Genomic DNA, 17,046 nt, shown 5'->3' with positions numbered 1-17,046 from the left:
TTTCCCCCCCCCCCCCCCCCCAACACACCCAAAAGTAAATGGTTTACTAGATTGAGGACCAAAAATTTAAAGTGGCCCAACTGTGTGTGTATGGAGGGGGGGCGGTATATTCAAAACTGTGTCCTGAAAATAGGAAGTGAGAATGAGTCATCAGGTCTGACAAACCCAAAATAAACCAATAAACTATTGCTGGAGAGTCAGATGTGTGTGCTCCCACATGCGTGTCAGTGTCAGTGTCAGTGTCAGTCGGTCATGCATGTGTGAGGGGTTTGTGTTGCTTGTTGGAAGAGAAATTAATCCTACCTTATGAGCAATAATCAGTTCCAGGTGAGTATGTCTTAGTGGTTTTAAATCTCCGGACTCGGATTTAAATCAGTGTGTTTTGCTTAAAATTCTCATGTTGTGCTAACTCTCATGCTGCCATGATCTGTGCTTTGTTGGAATCATTTTCCTCTACCCAGCAGGTGGCTGTATGTAGGTGCTACTATACCTGTACATTCTGGGAAGTAGTTTTGCATTCTTCTGGACAAGGTTGCTATAAAATGTCATTGTATAGGACACCGTAGAAAACTGCTGCAGAGAGTAGCAGTTTACACTATTAGCAGGAGTGCGGCAAGTTAAATCCCACCCATTCCCTGAGTGCTGCTGGAATCTGTCCCCACTGCACTTATACCTGAGAGATTTCAGGCTTTGGGGTGTTGGATTGGAGTTGATGAGGGACTGAGGTGCAACTCAGACCTGAGCAGGGGCAGGACAGGTATCATTGCCAAGAGCCGGATTGACCCTTTCGTGGTCCTGAAACTGCTGGAGTTCAAATGCTCAATGGATGTATAAAACTGCAGCACTTGTGGGGCCAGGGAAGGTTTAATTTGGTTCTTGGCAGAGATATCTGACATCTCACAGCAGTGGTCCTGCCCTTACTACAGGGCCAGAGTCTTCACCCTCCCCGTGCCTCTATTTTGGCTCCTCTTTTTGCTGGGTGCCTGAGGCTTGCCTGCCACAAACAGCAGTTGCCCATGCCACTTGTGGCCTGCATGCTTCAGGTTGACCACACATGCTTTACAGCAACAGAAGGCTGAACTTCTTTTTAGTTATGTAACAAGGAGTGGGTGACTGGAGCACCAGCTCCAAGTGCCCACTTTCAAGGGGTTCAAGAATGGCAGCTGCTGCCAGCTCATCTGCTGCCACTGCCACCCCAGCCCCTGCTGCTGTTTCTGCCACCTAGGGCAAGGACCCTGGTAATTACACCCCTGCTTCTGCCTTATAACAATGCACATAGCCTTTATATTGAAGCAGCAATCTCATTTCTTGTCTCTGTGTTTTCCAGGCTGGCTATTCTCATACCATTTTCTGGAAGGCAAACCAGTGGCTCATGATCCATCTGTTTCACTGCCGTATGATGCTTACTTATCACATGTGGTGGGTGTGTATTTCCAATTGGAATGATGTGGTGGAAAACCTTGGACTTCTGTATTTTATCATTTTATTCCTGGGATTAGCTTCTGTGTCAATAATTCTTAACCCATACTGGACGTACAAAAAGACTATGCAGGTTGTCAATCCAACTGACTGGAACTTTTCACACGCAGAAGTGAAAAATGGACAGTCTGGAAAGCTGAATGGTGAAACAATCCAAAAGAAGAGAATATAATACTGAAACAGCTGGCTGTAAACATAGAAGCAATATAAGACCAGAAGAATATAACGCACATTTTTAATGAGTCCAAAGAAACACAATTACTTGCAAGAAATCAGAGTACATATTGATTCATCCTTAACTTGCCATCAGAATTCTATACTCTTGTTTCAAAAGTTTTAAAAAGTATAGCTTTTTAAAAAATAACACACGTACACACAGACACGGTGCAGGAAAAATCTTAGACTACTTTAACAGGATTTATGCTGACATTTTTTTTTCAAATTGAATGGTGTTGCTTCATTCTGTAATGAAAGGAAGTAAAAATTATATCTGTTATTCTAGCACTTCTTATCCTAGAATTCCCCAGGTATTTTCTAAATACCTAATTAGGCATTCGGTGTGGCTTAATTAAGCCACACCACATCTCTTTAAGGAAGATTAGAATTAAGACTATTTCAGAATCATGGAAGAAGCTGATATTGAAAACTGACTCTTATTTCTGACATTGAAACTACGTCTGGAATACAGAATACCTGTTGCACTCTAACCAGTAGGCCATTCCATACTGATGTGATGGATAGTCCATTACCTTGAAGTCTTTAAATAGAGACTGGATGCCTTTCTAAAAGGTTTGCTATAAAAGCTTAAATAAGTTATGGGTTTGATGCAGAAATTAGTCAGAGATTTTTGTCCTGTGTTATTCAGGAGGTCTCCTCTGGCCTTAATCTGTGGAGTTGTCTACACCACAGTAGTAGCCTGTCCTGACTGGGCTCTTCCTTAGCTTATCCTACCCGTTTGCAACCATGAGCACTTTACCAGCCTGGAAGTACAACAGTGGGACCACCTTAGGCTTGTCCATTATACATGAGAATGGACTCTCAAGAGCAGCCTGAAGCGTCTTCACTAGTGTACGTCTTGGTTAGGACTGCCTGTAGAAATGGATGGATGTAGCATGCTTGGGATAGCCTAGCCTAGCCAAGCCAAACCATGATACCATCATATTGTAATGGTATTCAGTCTTTTGGCCCTACAGGCCAGATGAGTGACACAGGGCCAATCCATTAGCTATAACTAGGTCCCACACCATGCTGGAATCGGGCCTCACGCTGCACTATATACCTGATCTAGCATGCAGGGCCATGCTGCCCAACCCACAGAGCTCCCCAGTCATACGGAGTCTGGCAGCAAGAGAGTGACAACCCAAGAACTGGAGGACACTGCTCTGAGGGCTGAGCACCCATGTCGTAGATCTGTTGCACTTGTAGACATGTTCTTTGAAAACTGAAACATTGCAAGTGTTGATTAAAAAAAATGTAAGTCTTAGATAAGCTTATTATTGGGGCACTTATTACATGTATAACATTCCACAGCACAATATTACCTTGCAGTTGGCAGTGATTGAGTGGGTTCTTTGTGCTAATATACTTGGAGATAAATGTTACTGTTTGGGGTGGGGGGAGGAAAACAACTTTTACCATGCTTTTTGTCTGCTGATAAATACAGAGGGAGTGGAGAAAAACTTGAATACTCAGAATGGTGCTGGAACCCATTAGGGGAACACCTGGAAGATTTCTGTGTTGTTTTGGAGATGTCACCTTTTACATCTAGATCACAAGTTCAAATACAGTCTTAGTTAATGGTGCCAGAGTAGTTATTTTTTTCTGAAGTCTGTTCAGTGAAATCAGTTTAATGATCTTGCTTTAGTTCCCAGTGAACCAGGATCCCAATCGCAACCTTGTGGACATTCACATCAGAAGTATAAACAGTAACTGAGATTCTGTCTCCAACAGTGGTATCTCCAGGTTGGTATTGGGTCACATTGATTGGGCGGCATGGCACTCTTGACTCCTGTCAAATACATAGAGAAATTAAATCTTACAGCTATCAATCATGTATGTTTCAGCATCACAAAAGGTCATTATAAAAATGTTCCTCATGAACCAAAATATGTGGTCCAAATACAAATCTTGGATGCCAAACCTCACAACCAGAGGAGTTTGGGATGGGAACTTGGAAGTAGGTAGCTGAGGGATGGTGGGGTTCATGGAGAGATCTTAAAAAAAACTCATAATTTCTTGAGATCAGAAGACTGGAGAAGTTGCAGAAGCCTCAGCGCAGGAAAGAAATAGTATCAGGAGTGGGCAGAACAGAAATTTAGATGTGTATATGATTTTTTTTTTGGCAAAATTTGCATAGGCTTAACTTGTATTGGGGGAGGGACTGGGATTAGGAGAATTCTGGGGGTGCAAAAAGATATTGTGGATTCTGAATGGGGTTAGGGAGCTGGAGAACCATCTCCTTGGAGTCACGTTACATAGTTTGAAGAGAAAATATTTATAGGACAAAGTAGGGCTGTTGTTTACTTTAGTTGGAGTATTGCCTAATTTCAGGCATCCCACTTTGTGAGGAATGTGAAGAAACTGGAGAGGGTTTAGAAGAGAGCAGCTAGGATGCTAAAAGGGCTGGAATGTAATGCATATGATGAAACGTTGCAAGAAGTAAGTCTGTCTAGTTTGCAGGGGAAAGAGATTAATGGTGTACATGGAAGCAATTTCTAAATATTTTAAAGATGGTCATAAAGAAGATGGGGGTGGGGGGAATTGGCTTGCCTTGCTGCAGAGGGAAGGACAGAAGGCAGTGGGTTTAAACAGCAGTAAAGCAGGCCTAGATAAAGTCTCAGAACAAACTTTCTAACTGTATGAACAGTGGAACAAGCTGCCTAGGGAAGTTGTGGAGTCTCCTTTACTGAAGATTTTCAAGGAGGTGGAATTGGTTAACCAGTAGTGTATCCTGCATCTGTGCAGGAGGCTGGACTTGAATGCTCTTGAGAGCCCTTCCAACATTATAAATCTGAAATTTTGTCTGTCAAATGTCTTGTGTATAGGAGCAATTTCCATGCACTCTTTTTTTTTCCTTTTTGAAACCCATCCATTTAAAGCAGTGGTGGGCAAAATGCAGCCTGTGGGCCAGATGCGACCCACCAAGACATTCTATCCAGCCTGTGGGGCCCCTAAAAAACTTAAATTAATATTAATCTGCCCTGGCTGCTTTTGTCATATGGCCCTTGATGGCTTGCCAGAACTCTGTAAGCGGCCCTCCACCCAAAATAATTGCCCGCCTCTGATTTAAAGCATCTTTTAAGGGCAAGGTAGGAAAGAGAAAATTTTAATGTATAAGTTGTTCTAAGAAAGGAGTTGTTGTAAGTTGTTCAGGGCAGGGATCTTATTCTTGTTTTTTATATTTTTAAAGATGCCTGCATGTGTGCAAGAGCCCTTCCAACATTAAAAATCTGAAAAATGATCTCTCTAAAATGTCTTGTGTATAGGAGGAATTTTCATGCATTTTTTTTTAATTATCCATTCTAAATATCTTTTAAGGGCTAGGCACAACAGAAAATCGTACTGCGTAGACTGTTCAAAGTAGGGAGTCTTTTTAAGCTATTCAGGGCAGGGACCTTGTTCCTGTTTTCTATATTTTTAAAGCCCTCTGTATGATTTAGATCAGTAGTCTTATACATAAAATACCAAACAGTATCTAGTCGAGTGGGAGAACTGGATGGTCAAGCTGACTAAAGATTTATATTGAATTTTTATTTGAAGTCATAGGCAAGAAGAATGGTCCATCTCTGGTGCGACTGTAGTTTGAGGAAGGACATCAGCAGTGAAGTGTTTGTTTGTTTTTCCCCCCTCTGACATTATGAACTTTGAGCACCCAGATACTACCTGCATACATAGTATAAGAGGTTGACATCAAGCTCTTTTCTTGTTGCATATTCCGGGTGTTTTTATTAAATAAAAAAGGCTAAAGAGTGTTTGCCTACTATGAACACTATATGTGTTGTTACAAGTAACCATAAGAGCACAAAAATCACTTGTATTGGTTATATATTTCTTTTTTTTCCTCTTTGATCTATTTCCTGGGTTTTTATGCAGGGGCACACAGTTATGTTTCCTTCCTCTAAATCTAGGCTGGCTGCTGCTCCTCACACTGAGGGATGAGTTTAATTATGTCTAAATTCTACAAAGACTTACTGTTGTCCTAGGCCTAGCCCAGACATAGTTTGTTTTTAAGTTTTGCTAACATAAGATTTGGCTTTCTGCTTTAATGAGGCCTCACTCCATTCCCATGTGGGGAAAGCTTCAGCACGGGCTGGTGAGGCCCACAGTATGTTGCTGCCATCGCATGGAAAACTTTTGCATGACCTCAAATGTTCACAAATTAGCTTGCTGCTTTCTGTGGTTTAGTGTTGCAGATTTCTTCTCTCCCACCATTACAAATAGGCTTAACTGTTGTCATACTTCTCATGTCTGCCTTCCTGCAGATGTTTTGTATCCTTTTTCAAGCAGACCCAAGTATCCAGTTAGATATATCTGCAGCATTCCTACTTCCTGTTATTTGTCTTGGCTTCCAGTTGTGTGTCTAGGTTTCTTCTTGCTCCTTTTCTTGCACCCCACAAAACGCACCACATTTCTTTCAGTGTTTATTCTTGGCTACAAAATCTTCCATGATCAGACACCAAACACATTGCTATATAGCTTTCCTTGTTCAGTAGCTTCAAGTCAAAACTCTGAAGCTTTTCTCAAGATGGCTGTTTTGTCTTGTCTTTTTAATTGTATATTACTTCAGGATTTATATACTGTGCCTCTCAAATATCTTGGCTTCAGAAAAATGCCTACCTGAAATAAACTAAGAAGTATTAAGTACTTTTTTTGACCAATGAGTTGTATGATTAACTGAATATAACTTTTTTGGATATGTCAATTTTAGATTGTTTGTTTGCATAAATAAAAGTATTTATGGAATAATGTTGTGCATGACTCTTTCATTTGGCTCTTGCTGAGGAAATGTTTGCTTTTGCTCTTTCTTTGGTCATATGGAGTAATAAAAAGTTTCTGCAATGTGTGTACTAAGTGTATCCTTTTATATACTGAGTAAGTTTTAAGAATAACTTGATGTCAGCAACTAGAAAGGACTGAACTATGTCCTTCAATGAGCACTGCATATGAACTGTACAACCACTTTTGGTATATTGATGCAGCTGTACCGTGTTCATCTTCTGTACCTGGTGCTGGCAAATAAACCTAGGATTCCGGACTAGCCCAGGGATTGATACGACACCTGGTTCGATGAGTGACAGTAAGGCTTTATTTATTGCAAGTGTTCAAAATCAAGTCGAGTGAGCCCAAACCCAATCAAAGTCCAGTAATTTAGTTACAAGGTGATGATGTCTTACCAAACAGGTGACGAAGAGGCGGTCTGTTTCTCTGCAACTTCTTGAGTAAGTAAGGTGCATCGGCCACTGCTGTTAGAGAGATTTCTCACTCTTGAAGCGCACACTGTTTGCTGCTTTACTGCCTTTTTATACCCTTAGCTAAGCATCTTCATATTATGCTCCAACTGGGCTCTGCCAGCTTTGCCCAGCAACAGATGCCGCCAGCACTCTCCATTCAATCCGGAAAACCCCTAATTGAATTGCTGCACGGCCCTTGGCCAAGTGCTGAGGAAACCCCGTCCCCTGTGGAAAATCCCCGTGAACATTTTGGCGTAAAAATGTGGCCAATTGGGGCTTGAAATTGTGTTTGTCATCTGGCCTATAAAAGCTAGGGTTGAGCTTCTGCCCAGGGAGAAACCAGAGCGTTTACTGCTTGGTGGGCAGGCCTGGCCAGCTTCCCATGGTTACTCCTGCCTTCGGACTCTCTGGCACCCGATTTGTGCACCTGAACATCAACTGCTCATTCATCGTCCTCTTTGGTTTCGAGTCCAGTGCTCCGTCTGTCTGTTGTTCATCCCTCACCTGAACCGTTGACAAGCGTAACCACCTACGCAGCCACATCCCAACGACTGGTGGGGCGTAAGTAAGAAACCAAATAAAAATTTTCCTTGGAACCATTACGAGTCTACCTCTCCCTCTCGCTAAGCTAACACCAGGGGATAGAACCCACTGGGGCTATAGCCACAGCCTGGCTTGCGCCCCGCACATGGCAATGAGGATGGGATCCTCAGCGGAGGGAGACGAAATGCAAGCAGGCTTGAATGCCCACTGCCCATGGGGTGGAGGCTATCGGTCCATGATGACCCCCAATGATCTTTGATACCACAGTCTTTCATCAAGCGGGTGGCTCAAGGGACACACAAGTGTCGGGGTACCTTTCCATGAAAACTGGAGGAAAGGAATGGGCTTTTTCGCTTACCCCTGCTGCATTCGGCTGTGTGATTGAGGAGCCCCATGGTCATATTTCGACCAAGGGGGGATGAGAGCGCCCTGTCTCTCACCGGGGTTAAACCAAGTAAGACCGCTAACCCCACTCCAGCCCAGGAATTTGCATGGTGTATTCGGTGTGTGTGTGAAGGGGGAGAGCCCACCTCAGCCGACAATTTCAACTGTCCCCACCTGCGTGAAGGGACCTGCGGCCATGAAATGCTGACACAATGCCACGAGTCATTAGAGAAGGACGGCCGAACCCTGACAAAACGGGCCACTCCCAAATGAGACAAAGGGAAAATAGTTAATGTTTTATCTCGTGTGGTGGTCAATCTACTGCGGGAACACCGGGATCTATCTGTACACCTAGAGACCCTTGCCCAGGCCGCAAAAGGACAAGCGGCGACCGAAATTGACACCGAAGGCGCAAAGCCCAAACCCAGCCTGCCACAGGCTGCAGAAAAAAATGGTGCCAAGAGCAGAGTGGAGCCCGGTCCATCGGCCCCGCCCCCTTACGATCCGCTGCAGCCTACGTCAGCGGGCACGTCGACTCCGCCCTCGGCTGCTGGCGTCAGCAAAGAAGAGCGGGAAAAGGAGAAACTATACCCGTCCCTTGCAGAAGCTTTGCCTATTGCTATCCAGACCCTTAAGGCAGCAGTCAAACTGCCATGACTTTTCAGAACCACACTCGCACCGAGCTTCAGGATCTGATGAAGGAAACAGCAATTCGGCCTGATGAGAGTGCCATTTGTTGGCTCGGCCGACTAGTTATGGAGGCATCCTCGGAGCTTCTCAATGGGGAGGAAGGTGCATTCCTAGTGCGGAATGGAAGATGGAGCAGAGGTCACGTGTCCGACCTGCAAGGCCTCACTTATAACCAAGCATGGCCCATCCCATTGCCAGCGCTCGTTGCCAATGCGCTTGCACGTCGAGCTCACGTCTGGCACGAAGGACGCCCGACTAATCCAAAACCCCTTGCGTTGATTCACGCGGCGGTTGAAGCATCCTATTGTTCTTGGGATCCTAGAGCAGGAGACCTCGGCCTCACCGCTGCCCAGGCTCAGGGTCCATGGCCGCACCGCTTTTTGCGGCTTTCAGGATCAGTTCCCTGTACAGCCGAAGCAACTGAGAGAGCGACAGAGCTATATGGGAATGAACAGGCAGTCATGCTACGCCTCTTGTTGTTACCGACAATTGGTGCACCGGTCACACAGCTGCTAGCGCAACTGCCGTGCATCCAGAAGGTTTCGCTGAATGAAGGAATGACAGTCAACGTCGTCGTTGAACCTAAAGATCACCCGCCGTCTGTCTGCCTTGGAAGCTTGATTCACAAGGCCCCAAGAAACCATAGTGGCACGCCACCTCAAGCTTGTCGACCACCATCTGATCGTACCCCTCATGAACGGGCTATGTTTGGGTTCCTTTTGCATCACACCGGGTTGACAAAAGACCAATTGCTCAGGATAGGAGATGAAGGCCAGAAGATTTTGGCTACCAATCTAGGCTTCGACAACTACAGCAAGCCAAAAAATGAGTAGCGGCCGCTGGAGCAACCCGCGGCCCACCTGGCAATATGCACCCATACACTAACATCAATGTAAGAAATCCCTCCACGAATAAAAGGCAGTCTGTAAGCTTTCTGTTGGACACCGGCACACAAGTTAATGTGATTCATGAAGACTGCCCACACGAGAGAACCAACACCGTGTTACATGTCCAAGGCTTGCACTCATCATCCACCAGGCAAGTCATAAAATTTTATCCCGAGGGCGTCACAACGGCCCTCCGGGCTGTTTTAGGTAACGTTAATCTCCTTGGAATCCCTGGCATCCGTGATCTACATCTCAAAGGAGCCGTATTGGAGGCCCTGCCTCTCACTGTACGTTTACCTGCACATACACCAGAAATGAAACCAGGACAGGACAAATGGCGGTATTGTCCGATCCCCACAAGAGTTGAGCTACAAAGCCCATTGAAAGATCTCTTGGCTCGCCTACGGGACGAGGGAAAAATTGTGCCCATTTCGCACAGTGTACACCTCTCAGCGGGATGGGGCATAGCCAAAGCAAGCAATAGTTGGTCAGTTCGCCTGGTCGTAGATTATCGCGAGGCGAACAAGCGGTGCCTCTCATTCGCGTTATCATGCACCAAGATGCTGCCCGACATCTTGAGTGAGATAATCCACTTCCAAGCTACCGGGACGTGGTGGGGCGCAACCATCGACCTCAAGGATATGTTTTTCTCCATTCCACTTGATGTCAGCGGACTCCTGAATATGTGTGTTGATGGCCAAATCTTCAAATGGAATGTCTGCCCGCAAGGGTATTGTAATGCACCCACACTTGCCACCGCTGCCATGAACACCACATTAAGCAGCTTTCTACTGACCAGCGACACTCGAGTCTGGTCATACGTCAACAATCTGGCAATCATGGGATCATCGCACGACAACACAGAAGACACCTTATGCTGCTTGACTCTGCACCTCCGCACGAATGGCTGGACTATTAATGAAACTAAATCTTCCACCGCACCGCAAAGGCTTTTCTTGGAATAGTGTTCGATATGGACACACGCTGGGGAAAGGCTCCCAAACTCGAGCCTAGTGAACAACATCCAAGCACGCCCCAAGACTTCAAGAGTGTCTTAGGAAAGCTCATGTGGCTCCGAACTTACATGGAGCCAGCCGACCTTGGAATTGTCAGTCGCCTTCAACAACAGGTCCGGAAAAAGAGTCGCCGTCGCGCGCCCTGGACCACTTCGGACTCCACCCATTTAAATGATCTGTTTGAAAAGATAACCAGAACGAAACTTGTTTGTTTCACTCCAGATCAGACCCTCTCAGTCACCATTGGGTTCACAAACTCATCTCTTTGCCACGGAAAAGACCGAAGCCGGCAACACAGCATTCCTGTTGCACCGCTCTCTGCAATGTAACCAACATTGTTACGGCACGAGCGGAAAAGTTTTACTTGGGCTAAAGATGGTAGTCGCACTTAATCTTCAGAGAGGCACCATCATCGCCCCAGGCGCCACTCTACTGCCACACCTCGAGCCAGACTGACCCAACCCATCTTTCGAAGGCAACCCTGAGACATGGTGTAGCCTCGTCCTCAACTACAGGTATCACTGGAGTTCCTGGAACCATCGGGACGGAAGTCCCCCGCTTTCACTAGAGAACTCGCTGTTAAACCTGTATGGCACGACCCTTCCGGCACGGATGGCCTCTGATGGATTGTCACGAGACGGAGGACGATTCAGGTTCTTTTGTGATGCCTGTAAGATACACGAAGTCGAAGGTGCTTATCCAGACCCTGACTGCTCACCACAGAAATGTGAACTACTTGGATTCACTTTGCTGCTTAAGCACTGCGCCACTGCACATAATGGATCGAAACCACTCCCAGTGCTAGCAGTTGACTCAAAGTTCATTTATGACATCTTGACTGGACAGACCACTCCTACAGAGCACCTACCACTTTGGAATGGCATAGAAGAACTCTTCTTCGCCCCAGGAAAGACGTCGCAACTGGACTTGATGGGACCCCTCCCCGGGGGCAAAAAGTCATCCGAAAGGTCTTGTTATCGTAGATCTCAGCACACGCCAGGTAGCCTGTCAACCGCTCACTTGCACTTGGGCGACAGACATTATCAGCGCTCTACTTGCAGTAGGTTCTTACTGGCAGCTGCCTACAAGCATTCAGAGCGACGGAGGTCCGCCATTTGGTAGCGAGAAACTTCAAGCATTTGCACGTGAACACAACATCGATTGGCACCTGCACCTACCCTACCACAGGGCTGTCGAACACACCATTGGCCTTCTGAAGGAAAAACTACGGGTGGCCAACGATGGAAAATTTAAAGGGTGGGAACGACATCTAAAATTATGCCTCCTCAATATGAATGCCAATAAAGATCTATGGCAGGAATGCGCGCCCACTCCTCGACCGCCCTGGATGCCGAAATTCACCCCTGACGAGCCCGTGTGGCTTACCCTGCCTACGGAAAGAGTGACTCGCCCGGATCCACTTGAGGCGACGGTGTGTCGCGCCGGACAGTACCCAAACACGGACTACATCCGAGCCGACACGAAGACTTACCTGACCCATCACAACTGGCTGGCCAGACGTTCGAGACCTACCTAATCACTGTTTGATACTTGAATCTTCTATGTTAATGGTTTTTGCTTGTTTCTTTATAGGTGTTTACCCGTACGATGATGTTTCCAGTTAATCTGCTAATCATGTGTAACCTCACTTCTGTCATGTCAACTGACGAGCGATCCCCGTCGATTCCAACGACTGGAAACATCTTCCTGGACTTGACAAGCTTACTGGCTGCCGAATGTCTCGAGCAAGAGGGTGACGACACCAGGGTCAATGGTACCAAATATCGGCTGTGTTTTCCAGAACCTGTTGGCGGTAACGGGTTGCGCTTGATGCTTTCGGTCGCTCATCCCAACTGTTCCGTGCAGAACTGTAAGCATCTTTTTGATCACAGCACTTGTGCCGTCCCGAGACCGAGCATCATGGAACAACCACGAGTAATAACTACCCTGTCTTCTGCAGATGTCAAGCGAGACTGGCCATACATCTGGGCAGGTTCCCCACAGATGGCCCCACCCAATCACATAACTTGCCATACTAGCTTAAGTGCCATGTTAACGGCCTTTAATTTTGATCTAAAAACCCTGAATAATAGCGATCTACTTGGGGACCTCATAACGGCTGTTCAGTACTTGGCGTAGGAGGGAAAGGGGAAGGGGGCACAGGACCCCAATCCTATCGTCCAACGCGCTTATCCGTTGGGAACTAGAGCCCTGCTGTCGGCCCTATGGGGCCTAAGGGTATTTTGTAATCAGACGCAGGACCGATCTGCTACCACATTCGGGATTTCTATGGGTGCTATTAAACCCATGTTAAGAATTAGCTCCATATGTTGTCACAGCGTGGGTTTAGCTACATGTAATCGTGCCCGCCTTTCCCAGATGGGTTATAAGCCAGCGGCTAACGTAGATGTGACCCTCTCTGTGCATGACCTTGTCCGTGGGTACGGGATACATTTTGGAGGTTTAACAACTTCTCCCTTAGTATGTCCCAAGACTCCCAAGTCAGAAGCGACATCCTTGTTGCCACCCGGCTGGCTTTGGTTAAATTGAAATCAATCCACGATATCGCGTTCGCCCCCTCAGGAAACAAACACGTTGTATACCTTAGTTTTGGCCTATATATGGAACCCTGACCTCACTTTGAGCAATTACACTCGCTCCCCCCGGGTTAAGCGTTCTCTTATGTTGAACCCTGGTGAGGATAGAGCTTGGACTCTCATGACGTACCGAGACAAAATTTCAGCGTACTTCCCCTGTCTCGGCTCTATGCACACCATGAGCTGCATCGTCCTTTTGACTGAGGTGGTGGAGAAGTTGGCTAACATGACCCAGCTTGGTTTCAAGGAAACCCAAAAGGCAATAAAAGAGACCCAAGCCGCAGTATATTATAATCACCTCGGCTTGGACTACCTCCTGGCGAAAGAGGGCGGGCTATGTTCTGCCCTTGGGAACCATACACACTGCTGCTTAAAATTCAATCTGTCTTCCTTTTCCCTTGAACATGTCATCCAGGGTATCAAGGAGGCAAAGTCTCTGATAGAAAGATCAAAGCTCAAAGAACAATCCTGGCACGTTTGGGGAATGTCATGGCTAAATTGGTTAGGCTTTGGCGGGCTGAAACAAGCGCTTATCAGGACTGTATTGTTTGTTGTTGGAATAAGCATTAGTTTGTGTCTGTTTTGTGCTTTGTTCAATTGGTTAAAAAAGAAAGTGATGAATTTGTCTGCCTTTGTATATACCCAGTTACCCCAGAGCACTACCAAAATTGAAGACGTGGACAACAACGTGTTGTAGTCAAGTGCTTGATGGCAAGGGGGCATGTCACGCTCCAACTGGGCTCTGCCAGCTTTGCCCAGCAACAGGTGCCGTCAGCACTCTCCACTCAATCCGGAAAGCTCCTAATTGAATTGCTGGATGGCCCTTGGCCATGTGCTGGGGAAACCCCGTCCCCTGTGGAAAATCCCCGTGAACATTTTGGCGCGGAAATGTGGCCAGTCGGGGCTTGAAATTGTGTTTGTCATCTGACCTATAAAAGCTAGGGTTGAGCTTCCGCCCAGGGAGAAACCAGAGCGTTTACTGCTCGGTGGGCAGGCCTGGCCAGCTTCCCACAGTTTCTCCTGCCTTCGGACTCTCTGGCACTCGATTGTGCACCCGAACATCAACCGCTCGTTCATCGTCCTCTTTGGTTTCGAGTTCAGTGCTCTGTCTGTCTGTTGTTCATCCCTCACCTGAACCGTTGACAAGTGTAACCGCCTGTGCAGCCACATCCCGACGACTGGTGGGGCATAAGTAAGAAACCAAATAAAAATTTTCCTTGGAACCATTACAAGTCTACCTCTCCCTCTCGCTAAACTAACACCAGGGGATAGAACCCAGTGGGGCTATAGCCACAGCCTGGCTTGCGCCCCGCACACTTCAAAGTATTCTTTTAGTTGTGTAAATCAAAAGAGAGTCCCAAGCAGTAGTTGAAAGGAAAATCTGCTCATTACTGGTTAGCAGAAATTTCTAACTTGAATGCGTTACCTTCTTGGGTAACAAGAGGTTATTTAGTTCGGAACATATCAAGAAATTGATTAACAGCCAGGAAGAACATACGCGTCCTTGGACTAAATCAGGAGGAGACATCTATTGCATATGGAGAATGTTTCTTCCTGCACATAAACATGAGTTAATCACAAAAGAAATATTTACCATACTAATTATCAAGGATAGACTTTGCATATGGTTACACACCAGACAACTAGGAGCCTTTCTGAAATCATCCTGAATATAGCAAGATAAGCTGGAAGAGATACCTCATTGTTTCTTCTCAGCTGCCCTAGCCATGCACTTGCATCCTCTTGCACTATGCAGTTAGCATCAGTATTCTGTATTTTAACTTTTGTGAGTAGGCCTGAGCTTAGCACGAGTTTCAGAGTCATCAGTGGGGACTGAAAAAAAAATACACTCCATCTCTGTGGGGCCTGCACTTTTGTTAGGCTGTGAGCTTCAAGATATGCATGTGAGTAACTTTACACGTGGGTATAAGTGGTTTGGTTTGGTTTTGTTTTGTTTTGATTGGGGCCTCAAATGGGAAACTTTTGGGGGCAGAGACTATTGGTCATCTTCTCTGTTTACATTTTTCTTTTATCAAGTCAACAGCATAATAGCTTTTTATTTTTTATTTTTTGGTGTTTATTTGATTGTTCGAATTAAATGGAACATTTAGGGATTGGAACTGTAGGCTTCCTCTTTAAATGGAAGTGGCAAATAATTAAAGGAGGGTAATTAACATAACGTTGTGGAATATGGATCTTGTCATACTAACCTTTTTGGAGGTGGGTTGATGTTATAATATCGATTACATCAAACCTATTAACTTTTTGACTACTGCATGATGCCCAATATGGTACCATGTGACATTTTAAAATGAGAAATAATGATACAGTCAAGATGGTGCATATCAAATGGATTAAAAACTGGTTAACTGATAGAGTACATGGGACTAAGCAAGAACTCCTCAGCAAGCAGGCATCTTTCTTGTGGGCCCCAAGAAAATTAGTTCATGGCTTGATGGGTTTTTTTGTTTTTTTTTTTAAATGAATAAACTGGAAGAAGAACTAAAAAAATCATTACTAATAAACTTTGTAGATGCCTCAAATTGGGGGATGAATAATAAAGAAGACCAGGGATTACTGATGCAGAATGCTGTATCATGGATAGGCTGGATGTAAACGAGCAAGTAGGCACTTGAGGACAGCTAAATGTAAAGTTAGCCTGCAATCCATACATACTGTGCCTAGGTTCTTTGTTCTTATCTTGAGAAGAAGTGACTCTGGAAAAGATCATTCATCTCTGGTAAGTAGCTAAACATAAGCCTCCAATGTGATGCTGTGTTTAAAAGGCTGTGTAAATGGAGAAGCATCAAGAAGGGGAAGAAAGGTTTGGTAATTTCTCTGTTTGGTACTAGTGCAACCACTACCAGGACGGTGCTGGTATTACAAGTATGACCAAAGGATTCAAAAACTTGTATTCAAGTAAGTACTGTAAAGTCTCTTCATTTATTTAATTGCCTTTTTAATCTCCTTCTTTGATGTAAGTTCCTACATGGGGAGCACATTAACAGGAGATTTTTCAAGTGTTTTAAATAAGTTGGATGTTTCTTGTCAACCCCCTGCCAACATATATATATAATTTTCTTTTTATTTAAGATGCTGTAGTTCAAAAGTGCTCTGCACTTACCTGCAATGGTTCATGCACTAGGAGATGCTGTGGGATCATGGGCTGAGCTTTCCAAGTGCTACCTGTTGTGGAAGTGGTGTGGGTTCCCCTGGGACTGCAATTCTGTTGCTACCTGTAAATTGATACCGGAGGCTTGTGCACATCTAGTTATTCTTCTAACTAGTCTGTTGTTCCAAAATGAGCTTAGGAAATGACATGATGCATTTGGTCTCAGCATATATTTCAGTGACTACTGTTATGGCTGAACATTCACAGATACCAAATTTGTCATCTGTTGAGATATGGACCTGAATAGTCTATCCGTTTGTTTTAATAACGCAAAGCACATGATGCCAAAGGGTTAATTCATGAAAGATTTATCAATGCCATCTATTTTATTGAATCAATGGAAGATTCTTAACTGGTGTAAAATCACAGCTCCTCTAACCTGCATTAAATCTCCACAGGTGCAAAACCAGCTGAGTATCTGCTCCAGACAAGCTCAGCTACATTGACCCTTTGGCATACACAATTTTTAGGCCTCCACCAGCAAGAAAACTCTGACAGATCCTGAATTGGGTGCTGTTTTAGAGAGGAAATCAATATGCATAACAATGAAAGGAGTGGGTTTCTATTTGAAGAAACATGTTTAAAACCCTATTTATAATGTACATTCCTAGCTGTTGTCTCCATTTCTTTTAGAATTACCACAAAAAAGCCACAAGTTCCACAAAAGTAAATTTCTTTGTAAACAGGGAGTAAGAGCAGGACTAGGAATCCTTAATGTCTCCCACATAAAGAACTTCCGAACTAAAAGTGTCTTCTAAATTAATTATAGCTCACTGATTTTAGGCCAGTGCTGCTGATTTTTCCTTTTCTCCTTCTTTGATTAGTTTT

At 45.0% G+C, this 17,046-nt stretch overlaps 1 protein-coding gene and 1 long non-coding RNA gene across 2 annotated transcripts in view; one reads left to right on the top strand and one right to left on the bottom strand.

Annotated features, from left to right (window-relative positions):
• LOC109300026 (protein CLN8-like) overlaps nt 1–1,846 on the top strand; it is a 12,202-nt gene extending 10,356 nt beyond the window's left edge. The window contains 1 exon segment of the mRNA XM_019520617.1: nt 1,328–1,846. Within this exon segment, the coding sequence (XP_019376162.1) occupies nt 1,328–1,651 (324 nt within the window). The 3' untranslated portion in view covers nt 1,652–1,846.
• Nucleotides 1,847–2,132: 286 nt separating this feature from the next.
• The window catches only part of LOC109300027, a 40,955-nt gene continuing 26,041 nt past the window's right edge, over nt 2,133–17,046 (bottom strand). Inside the window, exon 2 of the long non-coding RNA XR_002098098.1 lies at nt 2,133–2,537. This is a non-coding gene — a long non-coding RNA (uncharacterized LOC109300027). The remainder of the gene's footprint in view (nt 2,538–17,046) is intronic.

This window comes from Gavialis gangeticus, unplaced genomic scaffold (assembly GCF_001723915.1).
Source record: "Gavialis gangeticus isolate Ggan-Ray unplaced genomic scaffold, GavGan_comp1, whole genome shotgun sequence".
In the NCBI taxonomy this organism is placed as follows: Eukaryota; Metazoa; Chordata; order Crocodylia; family Gavialidae; genus Gavialis; species Gavialis gangeticus.
Note: the sequence above shows the minus strand (reverse complement) of the source record. Positions and strands in the feature narration are given on the sequence as shown.